Source organism: Acipenser ruthenus, chromosome 7 (genome assembly GCF_902713425.1).
Source record: "Acipenser ruthenus chromosome 7, fAciRut3.2 maternal haplotype, whole genome shotgun sequence".
Taxonomy (NCBI): Eukaryota; Metazoa; Chordata; class Actinopteri; order Acipenseriformes; family Acipenseridae; genus Acipenser; species Acipenser ruthenus.
In genome coordinates, this window is record NC_081195.1 from 25,094,760 (window position 1) to 25,111,091 (window position 16,332).

Genomic DNA, 16,332 nt, shown 5'->3' on the forward strand with positions numbered 1-16,332 from the left:
CATGTTTGTTTTGCTTTTTACATGTACATTAGTTTGTCCAGGTGTAAGTTTGAAGCACAATCAATTTAAAAGGTTAAGGTTGTTAACATTTATCCAATGAAAAACTGACGAAAACCAAAGCCTACCTGTAATTACTGGTCTTCCATAAATGCCAGGCGACAAAATTCTGCAATTAACATTAAAAACATGAAAACACATTGCTCCACAATGTACAAAGCTAGAAATCGTACTCTAGTCCATTAACCATTTTAGTTCTCTCTATTCAGAAATTAACCTGCCAGCTCTCGAATAAGGATTGTTTATAAATGTGTTTCTGGAGCACTATCTTAGTACTTATTAAAAAGATCTACCAAGTTATACAGAGTGAGGTTGCATACAAGTGTTAAGTTTGATATTCCTAGAGGGAGACTCCATTGTGCTGGAATTAAACTTTACGGAGGCTGCAAGATTAAAAAACCAAGTACACACCTACCTCCAAAAACCCTGTACTCTGTAATGATGTGCAAGTGTGATTGAGTTATTGGTGAACGTTCTGTATATACGCGTTAGTATTACCTCCTGCTTTTTGTTGAAAATTAGGCTATACAGAGCTTATGTATAAAATAACCACAGATCAAGCAAGAACCAAATGATGGGCAACACACTTTTAAGTTAACCCCCATGTGTTGTAGTGATGCAGCAAACACCCACATATTGCCTTGCCTACTTAATATTGCTACCACATGTTAGAATACCACTGGAAAAACTATTTCCACAGGAACACACAAAACCTCTTGGTGGATAGAACCTTTCAATGTGGTTAAATGTTTCTTTCACAGCAGCATACAATAAACTGAAGCAAACCCAAATATGTAACTGTAATGTGACCAACAAAAATTCATCATTCAGCCAGTTTTGTTGGAACACTTGTTTTTATTTTAATTTTTGTAAATCTGATTTTGTTACAATGATTGTTGCAGAACAAAGTGCAGAACATTGGAGATTTTCAATTTGTTAGCTGTACAAGATAATTAGTGATACCGGAAACCCGTTCTCAGTGGGGAGAGTCATCACACAATCAATACTGACAGTCTTCAGGGACTTGGGGGTACTCTATACACACACACACACACACACACAACACTCCTTGACAAGTAGCACAACAGCGCCCCCTGGCCACCAACTGCCAATTGTATAGTTTTTTGTTTTAATCTGCCACTGTCAATAATGGCTGTTTTCAGATAACATTAGGTAGGCTAAAGTTAATGCTCATCAGGGTCTGTGAAGCCAGCCAAAAGAAATTAAAAACGTGTTCTACCTCTTTCCATGGGCTGCTGATGGAATAATTGTTTTAAATATTTATTTGAAATGAAAAATTAAGTACTGTATTTTCTTTCTGGATAATTCATTTAAAATATGTAATTTCATATTATAGGTTTAATTAAACATAGTGCGGATGGTATTTTAAATCTATAGTATTGTTATAAAACCAGACATTAAATGACTCATCATTTTTGATGAACTGTGCAGCAGGTTTTTAATTTCGACTGCTATATCCAGTATGCTGAGGTCTGCAGCAATACCCAGCAGGGAAAAAAAATCTTCTCAGGCTGAAGTTTATTATGTCAAGTATAAAGTACCTTGTTTATCAGGAGAGATATAAACAGACTGCCATTTACTAAACTTACATGGTATAATCCCTAAGCAACCATAAATCCCACTGAAACCAGTATATGTGCTGCCAATTAGCTGCAGAACCAGTCTACTGAAAAACAGTTTATTAGGATTCAGTTTAAAACGAGTGTCAATTGATCCTGGAGTTAGCCTCTTAAATATTAATGAGAAAGTAAAATCGGAATATCCCCACAACATGAACTATAAAGCATTATATTTTCCCTCCTGTGCGACAATATGATTCTGTGTAGAGTAACAGAAGTTAAATCTTAGATTTAAACAAAACTACAGACATGCTTGGGTAGCGTATAGTCTCCATTAAGTCTTAAGTCTCATCCATTTAGTTAGATGGAAGGTGGCACTCAATGTAAAATACTGGAGCCTATTCAAAAAACTGTAAGGACTGTTTTAAATATTTTTTTTCTTCTTTTTTAATAACAAGTGTTCATAAACACCCTTGGTAAACTGAGATTAACTATTCTCTAAAACAGTTGGAAAAAGTAATTTCTGAACTGCAAACCATTTAATTAACACAAATGGGCTTTAAAGTCAGAAAACGTTCATATGAACAGTCCTTAAAACTAGCATGAATTGCAGTGCTTCAAACTGCTCAAGTCATCAAAGGGCTTGCTCAACTCCACAGAACACATGGGAGTCTCAATTCACACCATGGGTTATAGAGAAATAGTACATGAAGACCAGCACTCACTTCACATCTTTTAACATTTTAAATTATTATTATTTTTTTTTTAAACGGCAGACATGCAAGCACAGACGCTGATGTGGGAACATTCAGACTTGGGGGCATCAATCCAGGTTTTATTAACATCGATATTTAGGCTTTTGTTTCGAATATAAATGGAGTATTTTCCATATAACAAAAAAAAAAATAGATTTTCTGCATGGCTTTAAAAACAAAACGAAAAAAAATTGATTTTCTGCATGGCTTTAAAAAATAAAAACAAATTTATGAACTCTGATTTCCTTTGCCTCTACCACCAGATATTTTAAGCTAAGCCGAGGCTAGAAAGAGGCTGTCTGTGCTGGGAAAAATGAGTTTGCAGCTATGGCAACTGACGTCAGATTGAATTAAAGACTTGGTAGAACTGAAGAGCACTTACGGAACAGGTGGGAGGACAATGGAGTGACGAAGCTGGCTGGCAAAATGATTTTCTTGTTTATTGTTTTTTTGTGCAGGGAAAGGAGTTTGTGATTAGTTCATGTGATACAGCATCACCAAACACATAAATAACATTCACAAAAAATCTATATAAATCACAACACAAAAAGCATAAAAATCTACATGCAAACAAAACCCAACATATTTACATCATAGCAGATTCAGATATACAGTATCTTAGAGGATGTCTCAGTTACTAGGCAACAACTGAGCCTGCTTTTCTGCATTGTGAAATATTTTATACAGTGAGGTTTAAAGAATATAGCGAAGGACAGCTACCCCTTGATACCATTCCATTCTAAATAGTTTGAGTTAAGAGAATCTTATGCAACTTTCCTGGGAAATACTGTATTTTGTTATTTTCAACTACAAAGCTTTAAAAAGTACTATTTAGGTTAGTTTATATATTTTAAATCACAATTCAGCCCCGGGATTTGAACTGGGGACCTCCTGGTTACAAGCCTTTTTCTTTAACCACAGGATGCAGGGGCTTGTAACCAGGAGGTCCCCGGTTCAAATCCCAGCTCAGCCACTGACTCATTGTGTGACCCTGAGCAAGTCACTTAACCTCCTTGTGCTCTGTCTTTCGGGTGAGACGTTGTTGTAAGTGACTCTGCAGCTGATGCATAATTCACACACCCTAGTCTCTGTAAGTCGCCTTGGATAAAGGCGGCTGCAAAAATAAACAAATAAGAATAATAAACCCCCTCTATATCCTGCAAAAACACAACACTGTACACGTTCAATAAACAAATGTCACAAAGGCCCCCACAGGCAGCACAGCACCATTGCTGAGAGTGACTGGGTTGTCAGACTAAAGCACTTCTCATAATAGCTATAACTAGAGGCTGCACAGAGTGCACTTAGAGACAACCATTTCCCGTTCTGGTATAAAAACCTCTGATTTTCCCCACTCGGAAGACTGTTATCTCCTCGCTGAGGTTCACTGTACAGCAGTTATCGTGCGAGTATACAGTACAGTGCAATCAGCACCCATTCTAGTTGGCACACAAAATGGGGGTTTGCAGTATTTATTGACTTTCATTTGCTCAAGGTCACTCACAGGTATTTACATTCTATAGACATGGCTTGAAACTACCCCTCCACCCAGTCCTGGGTTTCAGAACTACCCCCAATTAAGTCTATTATTTAAATGACCAGGAGCCAGGAGTTTGGGGTAACACTTTAGTTTAATAGGCACATTAATAACATCTATCACTGATATAACATAAGCACTTATAACAGATACCTAAAATAAAGTTAGTCTCCATTACAGCTGCAGGTACAACTCCTATTAGTAAACCTACAGACGCAGGTGAGGCGTATTCATGCTTTGATAAGTGCGATCAGTTCACAGCACACTGTTTAAACTCCTGGTCATTTCAACGCTGTACCTACACAAGGGGAGTTCTGTAACCCATGCCTGGGGGCAGGGTCAGTGCACGTTTCAAGCCTTGTATAAATGTAATAAATCCAACGACTCCCTTTGTCTCTGATAGAATATAATAATACCCTAATCTTCCCTCCCACTCACTCACTCTGCTTCAACACAGTCATTGGTATAAGGCTGCTATCCACTCAGTATACAGCTCTGCTCTGAACCCTGCTGGTGCTAAAAGGGGGTGTCCTGTGAAAATTGTGAGCCTCTTCCGATAGCCTCCCATTTCACCAAGTTTGTTTCTTTTTTTTAAGCAAGTTCAATTAAGATGGGGAAGGTTTTTTTTTAAGAATCAGTGAAAAAAGACGTTTTGGGCAACAGATTTTTTTTTTTTTTTTTTTTTTTTTAAAAACAGTCCTCTATCATTATAATGCCACTCTCATACCCCACCAGATATTCCTTTTAAAGCATTGTGCACTGCCATAAACCAATGATATTTATCCTCCATTATACCACCACTCTCACTGTCTGCCATCTGCCAATGCAGCAAGCCAAGCAGTACACACATGCACTGCAGTTTCCCACAACAAGACGTTCATTAAAAAGGGTCTATAATAGCAGACATGCAGCTGGGCACCCTTTATTGGGCACCCTTGCATGTCCCATGCATGGTAGTAGAATAGAAAGCTGTAACAGCAGGCCCAGTAGTCACTCTTCAGTAAGGATTGTTGCATTTACATTTACTACTTCAATCTTGTTACTTAAAATAAACAATAAAAATAAGAATCGACTGACCGGACTGTCTATTACAAACTGACAACTTCACGCAGTCACTGCAAAAAGACACTGGAACAGAAGCATGCACTCAACTCAATGAGTCCTGATGATTCAAGTTGAAGTGTAATGCATTAGAAAACATTTTGGACCCAATTCACTAAACTTTAGCCAATGATTTATTTATGTCTTACCACTGTAAAGCACCTTTATTGAGCTCAAGATATATTTTTAGTTTGTTTAATGCACATAATGCATTTTCTAGCAGTAAATCTGATGTGGGTCAGATTTACTGCTATGGCCTAAATGCAAGCAGACCATGTGACCTAGGCAACAGGAAGTGCTTAGGTACCAGGAATCATGGCTGAATGAATGGGGGCCAGTGAGTATGTTGCAACGTTTATGGGTTGTATTTATTTTTTATTTTAACAGCCCCCGTAATTCATGCTTTATTTAAAATACTTTTTTAAAAGTCTACTTGAACCATCAGGACTTGGACTTAAAGGTACTAGACTTGACTGCATATCTGTTGGCGTAATAGGGGCAGAGAGAATGACAGAGAGAAAATAAAAGGAAGGGAGTTGGGAGTCACATATTAGTGCTTAGTTTATATTTCTTTTAGAAATAAAAGATAACAGGGGGCAAGCCGCTGGTCGACTGGTATGTGTAGGTTCAGGTTTAAGAACTGCTAGCTTTGCCTGAGATAGATGCACTAACGTGCAGCAACCACATCACTTGTAACCTACTATGGTGCCTACACACACAAAGGGCATTATGCCCATTCTTAGAAACATGGTTTCCGAGATGTTGTAAATTATGTTTTATGTTAAGTTGCAATCCAAGGCCCCCCCCCCCCCCTTTTTTATATATATAAATGTCAGTGACCTTTTGGGCATCCAATCAGCTAACCAAGATCAATCGACTAACCGATCTCAACAAAGCCAATCAGAGACCAAGGCAGAACGTTTTGACGTTCAATTATATTCCCTTTAAGAAAACCAATTGCAATTCCTACAAACATTATTAGTGCAATTACGAGAAGCATTCACCAGCAGGGGCCTTTGCTGCCATGTAAAATTAAACATTGATAGTACATATTTGTGATCCCACCGAACCAAACTACAGTTTTTGTTAGAAAGTTAGAACAATTTGGGTTTCCGTTTTCTCAAGCAGAAAACCGCTCAATTAAAGTTAAATAAAAAAACATTAAAAAGGGGGGTAAAAGTACTGACATTACTGGCTGAAATGAGCACTGAACATTGATTGTTGTGTATTGAATTTGCTTGGCTACATTACAGATGCCATGCCCACTAAAAAACACCAACCAACAAACCAGTACAAAGCCTGTTGTCTTAACCACTCGACGGCTGCAGCCATAAGAACACTGAATATGATGCACTGCATTTTAAATAAATACAGATTAAACTATATACCATTTTAGTAGGCATCTTCAAAAGGGGGAGAATTGTTTTACCTCTTATTAGCCACTGGTTCGCCTCTCTTGAGGTGAATATATTTTGTTTTTTGCATTTTTTTTTTTTTTTTTGTTAATTCTTATTATCCATAACTTCATAACGCTTGATTCAAATCCACTGGTAATATTCGAAGAAATTAAGTCAAGTAGACAAAGGCTTTAGTAGCCAAAACTGTGTCTAGCCGACTTATTTTCTAACAGTTTTACCTTGTTATGCTTTAAAAACGCAGAATACAAATGTGCTCCAGTTTTCTGGTACCAATCTAAATCTGTTTCACTACAATATTCGAGATGGTATGTGACCTACAGCACAGGAAATAGTTAGGTACCAGGAAGTGTTTTTAAACTTTTAAAAGTCATCTCTTACCGGCAAAAGAAGCCAGAAGTGTCATATTTAGCTGTGGCAAAAAAAATGAAATAAGTAATTACTTTAAAATAGGAGGGGGGTTAAGATATGTGGCCCCGTTGGTTTTTATTTAAACCGATGAAGGCATTGGACAAAACTTTTCTTATAATACGTTTAACCTGATTGAGGGGCTGACGTTATGGATAAAAGTCTAAAGCGTGGGTGAAAGTTTTGTAAATATGTGCCGCCCTATTAGGAAGTACAGGACTCAGAGCTTGGTGGACAGCAGCAGCCGAGTGGTTCACAAAGAGCTGGCCTGCCTTGTATACCAGCGACCAGCGCATTGCCCCCTGCTGGGTGACCTGGGCACTGCGGGAGATTGTTTCCACAGATCAGGAGGGCCGGAAAGGTGGAAAGGAGGGCACAGGCCAAGGCACACCATCTCAGGCGCCGGTTCGTTTTTCAGAAAGGGTCGAGATTCACCCCTCCTCGAGTCTAGGGGGATATGAAACCAGTGGAGAGGCAGCACTGTGGAAATCAAACAGAAACACGGAAGGTTAGGGAAGGAATACCTAGGAGTTTAAGTGTTAAATCACTTTCCAAGTGTGAAGTGTTTAGAACTGATGTGCACGTGAAATACAGAGATCAGTATTTATACAACAGGATGTATAGTGCAGGGTTGTTTATTCAAAATAAATCTTTCCCATCTGTTGTACGCATTTAGTCTGATCTATAGAATTGTTTCTGAGATGCATAAAAAGTAAGAGCACTCAAATGGAGGGATTACAAATATTCCCAAAATGTTTAATCCTAAAGTTTAAAAATGTAGGACATTAAACAGAATCTAACATCACCACTAGTAACAAGACGTGCTTCCATGTTGTCAGGAAGGAGAAAATGTTTGAATTTAAAAATTCACCCATAACTTCAACACTGGTGTGCACCATAAAGATCATGAGTTCAAAGTTGTTTCACATTTACTTAATGTGTGTGTGCCTTCGTGCATCTGCCTGTGCGTGCGTGTCTGTCAGTGTGTATATGCATGTCTGTGTGCGTCAGTGTGCAGTGATCCCTCTCTGCCCACCTTTTCCCAGTCCCTGTGTGGAGTGCATGTCCCGGCCGGCCCCTAGCAGTTACACTGCTGCTGGTTCTGTGCTGTGACTCCACGGGGCTGTCTGAGCTGCCGCAGGGAGGCGTCTCCATACTGAATCCCAGAACCCATCCGCTCGGGGTCCAGCTCTCCTGCAAATCACAACAGCACATTCACATACAGACTGTCCACATACCCCAGATTCTAATAAAATCACATTCACATACAGACTGTCCACATACCCCAGATTCTAATAAAATCACATTCACATACAGACTGTCCACATACCCCAGATTCTAATAAAATCACATTCACATAGACTGTCCACATACCCCAGATTCTAATAAAATCACATTCACATACAGACTGTCCACATACCCCAGATTCTAATAAAATCACATTCACATACAGACTGTCCATATACCTCCAGATTTCAATAACTAAAAGTAAAGAGTGTTTTAGCAACTTCCATTGGATAAATGGTTTTCTAGATATACATTTACTTCCCTTACGATTTTTTATTTACATTTTTAGAAATTTTAAAACAGTTTATGTGAACTCTACGGAGTTGCCCTGCTGAAACGTATATGCATTGTAAAATACATACATAGATAGGAAATTTAATGTGGCACAATTATGCAAACAGTGACTGAAGGGGATGTATACAAAATTAAGTACGACAGACAGAAGGAAGGAAAGACAGACAGCCTCCCTCCATCATGCCCCCTGATTATGAACCTATATAACATGTGTTAAATACTCAGGGATCAAAACAACATGAACAGGACAAGTAGAAAGGGTGAAATTTATTTTTAAAGTCCTTCTTTACAGTGTCCCCTCCGTCTCATACTGCAGAAAGGTGTCTCAATGGGGAACAGCTAATTTCTTGAAACAAGGAAACATCCAGCATTCACAAGGAAATGGTTTCTTGTGTGCGCTGGCCGGCTCCCTGTGCTCCCGGAGGAATCAGAGACAGTACCTGACTCGATCTTGTTCAGAATGTTCCGAGCACATTTCAGAAAGGCTTCCTCTACATTCTCTCCTGTCAGGGCGCTTGTCTCCAGGAACATCAGCTCTAGGGGAGGAGTGGAGAAACGGAAGGCGTCAATACTGGATTCACACGTTTTCAACCCTTCAAATGAAGGACTTTTATAAATAAATGTGATCCTAGTCGCTGTTCTACATTTAATATTAATAATAATATTTATCTGATACTCTCGTCCAGACTATTCCATGCAATAGGGGGCGCTGTGACTAAATGCTGATCGGCCAACACAGGACCTTCTCCAAGGTACTTGATAATTGACACGCCTCGCAGACCCAGATTCACTTTCTGCTGTACGTTTTCCCTTTTCTTCAGCAAACAAGATTACTTTTCTTTTAAAAACCGCATCAGAACATTTCTGAAGTTTCCTGCGTAGCCATTTTAATATACCGGTAATGTACGAAGAGTAATTACTGTAGTGGGCATAACTATGTGTATACAGTAGCTCTCGTTCAAGCAACAATAACTGACATGAGCAAATGTATGCATGAATGCAAGTCGCTCCTCCAAATTGAGCAACTTAAATTTGAGCAGTGTAACAGGTAGTGTTGTGGTTATTATTATTATTATTATTATTATTATTATTATTATTATTATTATTATTATTGTCATTTAGCAGATGCTTTTACCCAAAAAAAACGTAGAGATGCTTCATAATTCCTGCAAACATTACTACTGCATCACAACTGCTGCTGCAGTCACTTATAATAGAACCTCAGGTTAAGTCTCATCCAAAGGACGGAACACAAGGAAGTTAAGTGACTTGCTCAGGGTCACACACAGTGGCTGAGATGGGATTGAACCTCCTGGTAACAAGCCCCTGACTTTAACCACTGGACAACCAAGCCTTCTTGGTTACCGTTCTCCTGAGCGAAGCGGGATGCCTCCAGGAAGGTGACTTCGCGGTCTGCATCCAGGTCCTTCTTGTTTCCACACAGGATGATGACGATGTTGGGGCTGGCCAGGGTGCGCGCGTCCGTCAGCCAGTTCGTCAGAGCGTTGTACGTCTCGCGACTGTTGCGGGGGAAGGACAAGACCGTGGGCAGTTATTGCATAAGGAACACACTCATTTAATCAAGGGGTTCTGGAGATACGATAAACTACAAGAGTCACTGTTGTTTGCTAGTGCATTTCTACATGTGTATGTATGTATGTATATATGTATGTGGGAATTGTAAAGTGGAAAGGTGTAGGACAGCATTCACCCAAACAGCTCTCTCTGTAAGGGGTACTTTATTCTGGAACTCACTTCCTTCAGAAATTAAATTTCTTAAGGGATTTTAAAATATTTTGTAATAAGCTTAAGGCTTGGTTGAAACATAATCAATTATGCAATCATTAATTTATTCAGGATGTATCTGAGTTGTGTATATTGGATATTTATATTATATAAATTGTACTGTAACCTGATTATGTAAGCTGCTGATTGTTATGCACGTGTAATAGGTAATTTATGGCTTCATGTTGTATGTATTTTTTTAATTAAAAATCCAATAGGTTTGCTAGAGTATAGAGTAGAAGTAATATGGAGATTTATTACAGCTGTCATCAATGTCTGCCTGGAGACTGTCAATGGAAATTAGCCTGCTGGCTAAATTGAAAATGCAATGCATCTTGTGTCATGCAACTGACACTTGTGTTATAATTGTATGTGTCCCTGATAAATAAATAAATAAATATGTACACATATGTTCTTGCATTTCTGTGTATATGTAGAACCTTATAGTTTGTTTTCTCTCATTCTGATTTTTTTATATAATATTACTCTGAACTCGAACACTCTGTAGTGAGGTTCCCTGTGGGGCAGGTGGATTGTATGGGAGGGGTTTTGTCTGTTTTTGTGTTAAAAAAATAAATTAAAGAAATATACAGACAGTCACCAGAACACATTTGTATGCATTTTAACAAAACAAAATTATAAACCTGAGTGAACGACACCTAGGTGAGAGAAGGATTTAAGATTGTGCAATCCATATATTCTACCTTGGTAAAAAAAAAAAAAATTAAGCTTAAAGCTTTTACAACCAAATTAACTTTCAGCAATCAAAGAAAACAAAGCTGTTAAAAAAGCAATGATGATGATGTCAGCAGCGAGTGGGGGCAAGCTCACCTTGTGATGTCATAGACCAGAAGAGCTCCAGCAGCCCCGCGATAGTAACTCCGAGTCACAGACCTGCGGACACAGAGAGCATGACCTTCACACTCAGTGCTACAGACTTTACTGGTGGCGCTGGTACCAATATTAAGACACTGTCCGATCTAGCCTACAATATATACGTCTAGGACTGAAGAGCAGCTCCTGAACACAGACTTTTAAAAATAATTTAATTAAAAGACAATAAACTGCAATAAGAACCACTCAGAAAAACAATTCTCAAAGGTTTACATAAAAAGAAAAAAAAAAAATATTGTATTATAACAAGTCATTTGAAGGTACTGGTGATTTGAATCCACAGTTCCCCAAAGGCCCCGTTTCTAGTCCCCAGCCTCACCTGAAACGCTCCTGCCCAGCTGTGTCCCAGATCTGCAGCTTCACTGTCTTCCCTCCCACGTTGACCACCTTGGACCCAAACTCCACTCCAATCGTGTGGTTCGAATCCTGTTTGACTGCAGAACAAACAAAACCAAAATAAAAACAGCCTGTAAGAATACACAACAGGCAGCAACATTCAGTATATAAAGGTCTTTTGACGACAAATACTATATAGCTTTTTTCTGGGCACCTAGTCGCTGCTGCTGGATCACAGGAATCCTTCAGGACCCAACTTGACCAAGATCAATCAGCTACTTGGAACCGGACAATTGGCAACCTCTTATTTGTCAATTTTCTTAAGTTCTTATGTTTAAAATAATCAAGCCACAGACAGACAGCTAGTATATTACCTGATCACTGCGTCATCTCATTATAACTTACATTTATTCTCAATGAACTGATGAAGAAGGCAGGACTTCCCTGTGCCGGCACTGCCGATCACCAGGAACTTAAACAGAAAATCTGAAAAGAGGAAGAAGCAGCAAATAAATAAATTGCTTACCAAATAACACCCTCATATCCAAGTTTCATTTCTGTTTTTCAATAAATGCATTTAATCAATTCACTTTTCGGGTGGGTTTCACACACACTGCTAAGCACTAATCTTGAACTACCTTACCTTGTGAAACCAGTCCTTTATCAACAATTATACATTGAATGGCTGTAAAATCAACCAAATTATACATAGACAGCTTGAATAATTGCAGTCAGATTAAAAAAAAAAAACTGTGGTGATTGTGCAAATTTGCTACTTTATCATGTTGCATTATGGGAGCTGTAGTTACTTCTTCCTGAGATTCTGCATGTATAATGACGTTCCAGAACTACAGATTCCAGGGTGCATGCAGCTAAACACTTGTTGAAAACAGCAGTGGGCTGCAGCTCAGCACAGAGACATTTTGCTTTATACTGTAGTCAATCAGCAATCAGGGAAGCATGGATTATTATTATTATTTAATTCTTAGCAGACACCCTTATCCAGGGCGACTTACAATTGTTACAAGATATCACATTATACATTATTTCACATTATACAGATATCACATTGTTGTTTTTTTTTTTACATACAATTACCCATTTATACAGTTGGGATTTTACTGGAGCAATCTAGGTAAAGTACCTTGCTCAAGGGTACAGCAGCAGTGTCTCCCACCGGGGATTGAACCCATGACCCTCCGGTCAAGAGTCCAGAGCCCAAACCACTACTCCACACTGCTGCCCATTTAGCTCAACAAACCAATTCCAATAGTATGCAGGACCGGCACGATGATTCATCCTTAATAAACCATTCATTTCCAGTACAAATTGCAGAGCTTTTTAGCATGTTTTGGTCAACTTTGTATTTCTGCTATGACATGTCCATCTGCTTCAATATTTATCCAGGTATTTTCCCATTTGCAATGCTTAGAATGTCCTCTCCTAACCGCTGTACATTCAGTAAATAAAGTCCTAATATGATTTCTAATAAAAGGACACACTACTACCTTCTCGGATCAAAGTATCTTGCATCACTCTCTGTAAGTGCAGTATAACAAGCACTCGGTATCGATAGTACTGTAATGTGATCTGTGTTGCAAGCTGGAAGCTACCCACTCCTCCTCCACTCTCACCCTCAGGCTTTCTGCTCCAACATTGCTTCTCTGATATAATTTACAGCTGCCGTCCACTCTCGCTGATCTAGCTTCTATCCTTTAAGGAGAGGTTTTTTTTTTACGGTCATTCCAAATGAATGATCAGAGGTCTTAGTAGAAATATGACGTGTGTAACCCATGAGAAAATAAGTGTGGTCACCCACAGCCCGGTTTAGATCTTGAAGGGAATTTGTTTCAGCAAATTGAGTTTCATGGAGGCAGATTTTAAATACAGAGCTTGATCTGAGAACGTTTCTTTAATGGTCAGCTTCATAATCTTATGCAGAATTCATATACAGGGCACTGTACGAATGTTCATAGAGTACTGTTATTCCATGAGTGAGGATAGCCGAAGAACCAAGACGCTATTCTGAAAGAACCACAACACTCTATAAGGCTCATGGAGTATTCTGTTTATATGACATAGTCCAGGGCACAAGACCAGAGTTCAACTTTTTTCTATATAAAAGTATAATATAAAAGTATAATGTATCGAAATGCAAGCATTTATATAATCATTTTGCACATTTTGAACAGCCAGAACTGCTCAGTCTCGCTCCTAAACTGCACGAGACGATATTTCTTATAACAAACAACTCTACGACTTACTAACTTATATACAAGACTACTGTACACATCATTTAAGTGTAGTCACTTTGTGCCCACAGGGCCAACACAGGTACAGCTCAATAGTGCAGCTCTAATACAGAGAGAGACCGAAATAGACCACTCAGTAAAATAGCAATACAAGAATAAAATAATTCCAAACACACACACACGCGCATACACACATACAAACATATACGAATATGTTAAAAGAAAGGTAAAAACATATAGTTAAGGTTTCATTACAACTAAAACAAGTTCATCTCTTTGGTCTACATATTTATGCAGTTATATGTTGAAGCTAAACTCCAAATGTTTAACAGTAGGGCTAAAGTTTAAACTCTAAACTATTAATTAACACCACCTATTGCTTCCACTGTCATGACTGTAGCTGACTTGCAACAACCAACAGCTTGTACTGTATGGGTTAGTGTTATGCATTACAGAACATTTGCATCTATGTTCAGCTATATGAGAGACAGCCCATACAAACGTGTATGCTACAAACTTTATTAGTTCGTTATATAAATGATCAGCGGCTAGGTGTTTCAGCAATCAGGCCACTGTTAAAGAAACAATTCAAACTCTACAGCCACCTGAACTAATCCAAACAGTAACCTGATTAATAACCTACAGTCTCATGGGCCACTTCCTGCTGCGATACGAGATTTAGCAGCCTGATTGTTCACATTCCAGGCACCTGGTTATTTCACAAAGACAATGGAAATTCTGAAACCCAGGACTGGATGCAGGGAGTTTCTAATACAGTTGTTCTGTGCAGTATACTGCGTGTGCGGAATACTACATTGAAATATACTGCATACATACTGTGGCAGAGCAGATCTGTGTGTGTGTCACTGTGTGTGGTGGCTAAACTGGCCACTAAATTGGGTAATTATTTTATTAGAACAGTGTGCAGTGTTTAATTGTAAATTAGGAAAGTGTGGAATGTGGCCAGGTGTTAATTGAATTATTGTGCAACAATTACCCCTGACCACAACCTATAAAAAGGAGAAATGTTTGTTTGGTGAGAGGAGTAGAGGGTTCCGTGAAGGAGGTGCCTTGCTGAATAGTGTAAGAAACATAAAGAAAGTCTGCACCAGGACAGCTGTGCTTCAGTGTTTTGTTTAAATTATGTATTTTGTTCCTGTTTTGTTTGTTTAGTAAATAATGAAAGTGTGCTATATATAAATAAATAAAAAAAGCAACTAAACTCAGTGACATTGGAACATATGACCTCAGAATAAAACCTGAACTACTTTGCTTTACAACGTGTGTTCATTACTGACATATGAACGCAGAATGTCTTATAACATAAAGATAGTTAACAACAGATAGTGTTCAGTCATCACTGAACAAGGAAGTGCTGTATCTATTACAACAGAAGCTCTTCCAGTGAGACTGAAGTGGTTTTTGAAACAGAAGGCCGGTTCTGTACTGTACTGAACGTGTACTGTATTTTATTAAGAGTGCTCAAATAACGCACGGTTACAATACAGGCTTAGAAAAGATATGACTGAATGCAGTATATTAACACACAACAATGGAGGGGGGGTCAATGACGTGTGGTTTACAGTACACAGTGCAGTGCATTTAACCATAAGACCCGAAGACTATCAGCAACCATCCTACTGTTTTAACTATAACTCCCCATGTCAGCATTAATGATGTCTTCAAATCAACATTACATACAACTAAGAGATGACCGCTTAGTTGGTGGAACGTGGTATACATATCCCTCTACATGTTTACGTTGGCGACAGAATAATTAAAATGTAAAGTTATTATTTTTTTTTTAACGTTGTATACTAGAAATGACTACTACCAGTAGTTTTTACCGTTCACATAATCGAGACCGTCAATGCGTGGTTTTCTGTTTTTAAAACATTAATACAAATGTTAATATTTTATTTCGTTTTTTAAAAGCAATTTACTGTTGCAACTAAATTTAATGGAAAACAGAGAACGGTCCCAGATGCACCGTTTTAAGCGTACATGTAACTATTTCTAAAAATATACAGTAGTATATTGATCATTACAATTTAGTACACCAGTCACATTAGGTGTACATAGGCTAAATCAGATACAATTAATGTAAACATACCATAAGTCTCTGACATCTCTGCTCTCCTCGAGTTTCCAGCCGCCTCGGACACTTTAGACGGTGTGACGTCTCGAAAGATGCTTAATTCTGCTTTATTTTAATAGTATTGCGTTTTATTTTTTTTTATTATTTCTGGTCAGGACAAATAGATGGCTGCCCTAGCGCTTCCTACTAAACAAAAACGTGCCGGGGGGGGGGGGGAATCATAAACGTCATCGCGTAGCCGGGTATCAACAGGCGCTGGATGGCAGAGAGGGCGCCATCTTGGTAGGGTCACGGAGAAGTACCCGCTATGAACTAACCCAAACCTGCAGTTTTACTTACTGGCCACTAGGTGTCATGCATGTACTACTGTATGCTGAAATTAGTACGCCGGTTTCAATACAAGGAACACAACGCTCATTTTGAGTTGCTTAAATCAACTACATAAAACAAAATGGATTTGAAATAAATATTGCACAGCAGTCCGGACACAACGGCACTCTGTCTGCCCTCATAAGAGTTTACCACAAACAATT

General features: G+C 38.6%; 1 protein-coding gene across 1 annotated transcript; it reads right to left on the reverse strand.

Annotated features, from left to right (window-relative positions):
* Positions 1 to 2,811: 2,811 nt before the first annotated feature.
* On the reverse strand, positions 2,812 to 16,006 carry LOC117416084 (ras-related protein Rab-4B-like). Its single transcript, XM_034027129.3, has 8 exons — positions 15,815 to 16,006; positions 11,855 to 11,935; positions 11,433 to 11,547; positions 11,051 to 11,113; positions 9,800 to 9,954; positions 8,875 to 8,970; positions 7,890 to 8,047; positions 2,812 to 7,333 (listed from the first exon to the last, which is right to left on the reverse strand). The coding sequence occupies exons 1-7, from the start codon at positions 15,828 to 15,830 to the stop codon at positions 7,932 to 7,934; spliced, it is 642 nt and encodes a 213-aa protein (XP_033883020.1). The 5' UTR covers positions 15,831 to 16,006; the 3' UTR covers positions 2,812 to 7,333; positions 7,890 to 7,931.
* Positions 16,007 to 16,332: the final 326 nt, after the last annotated feature.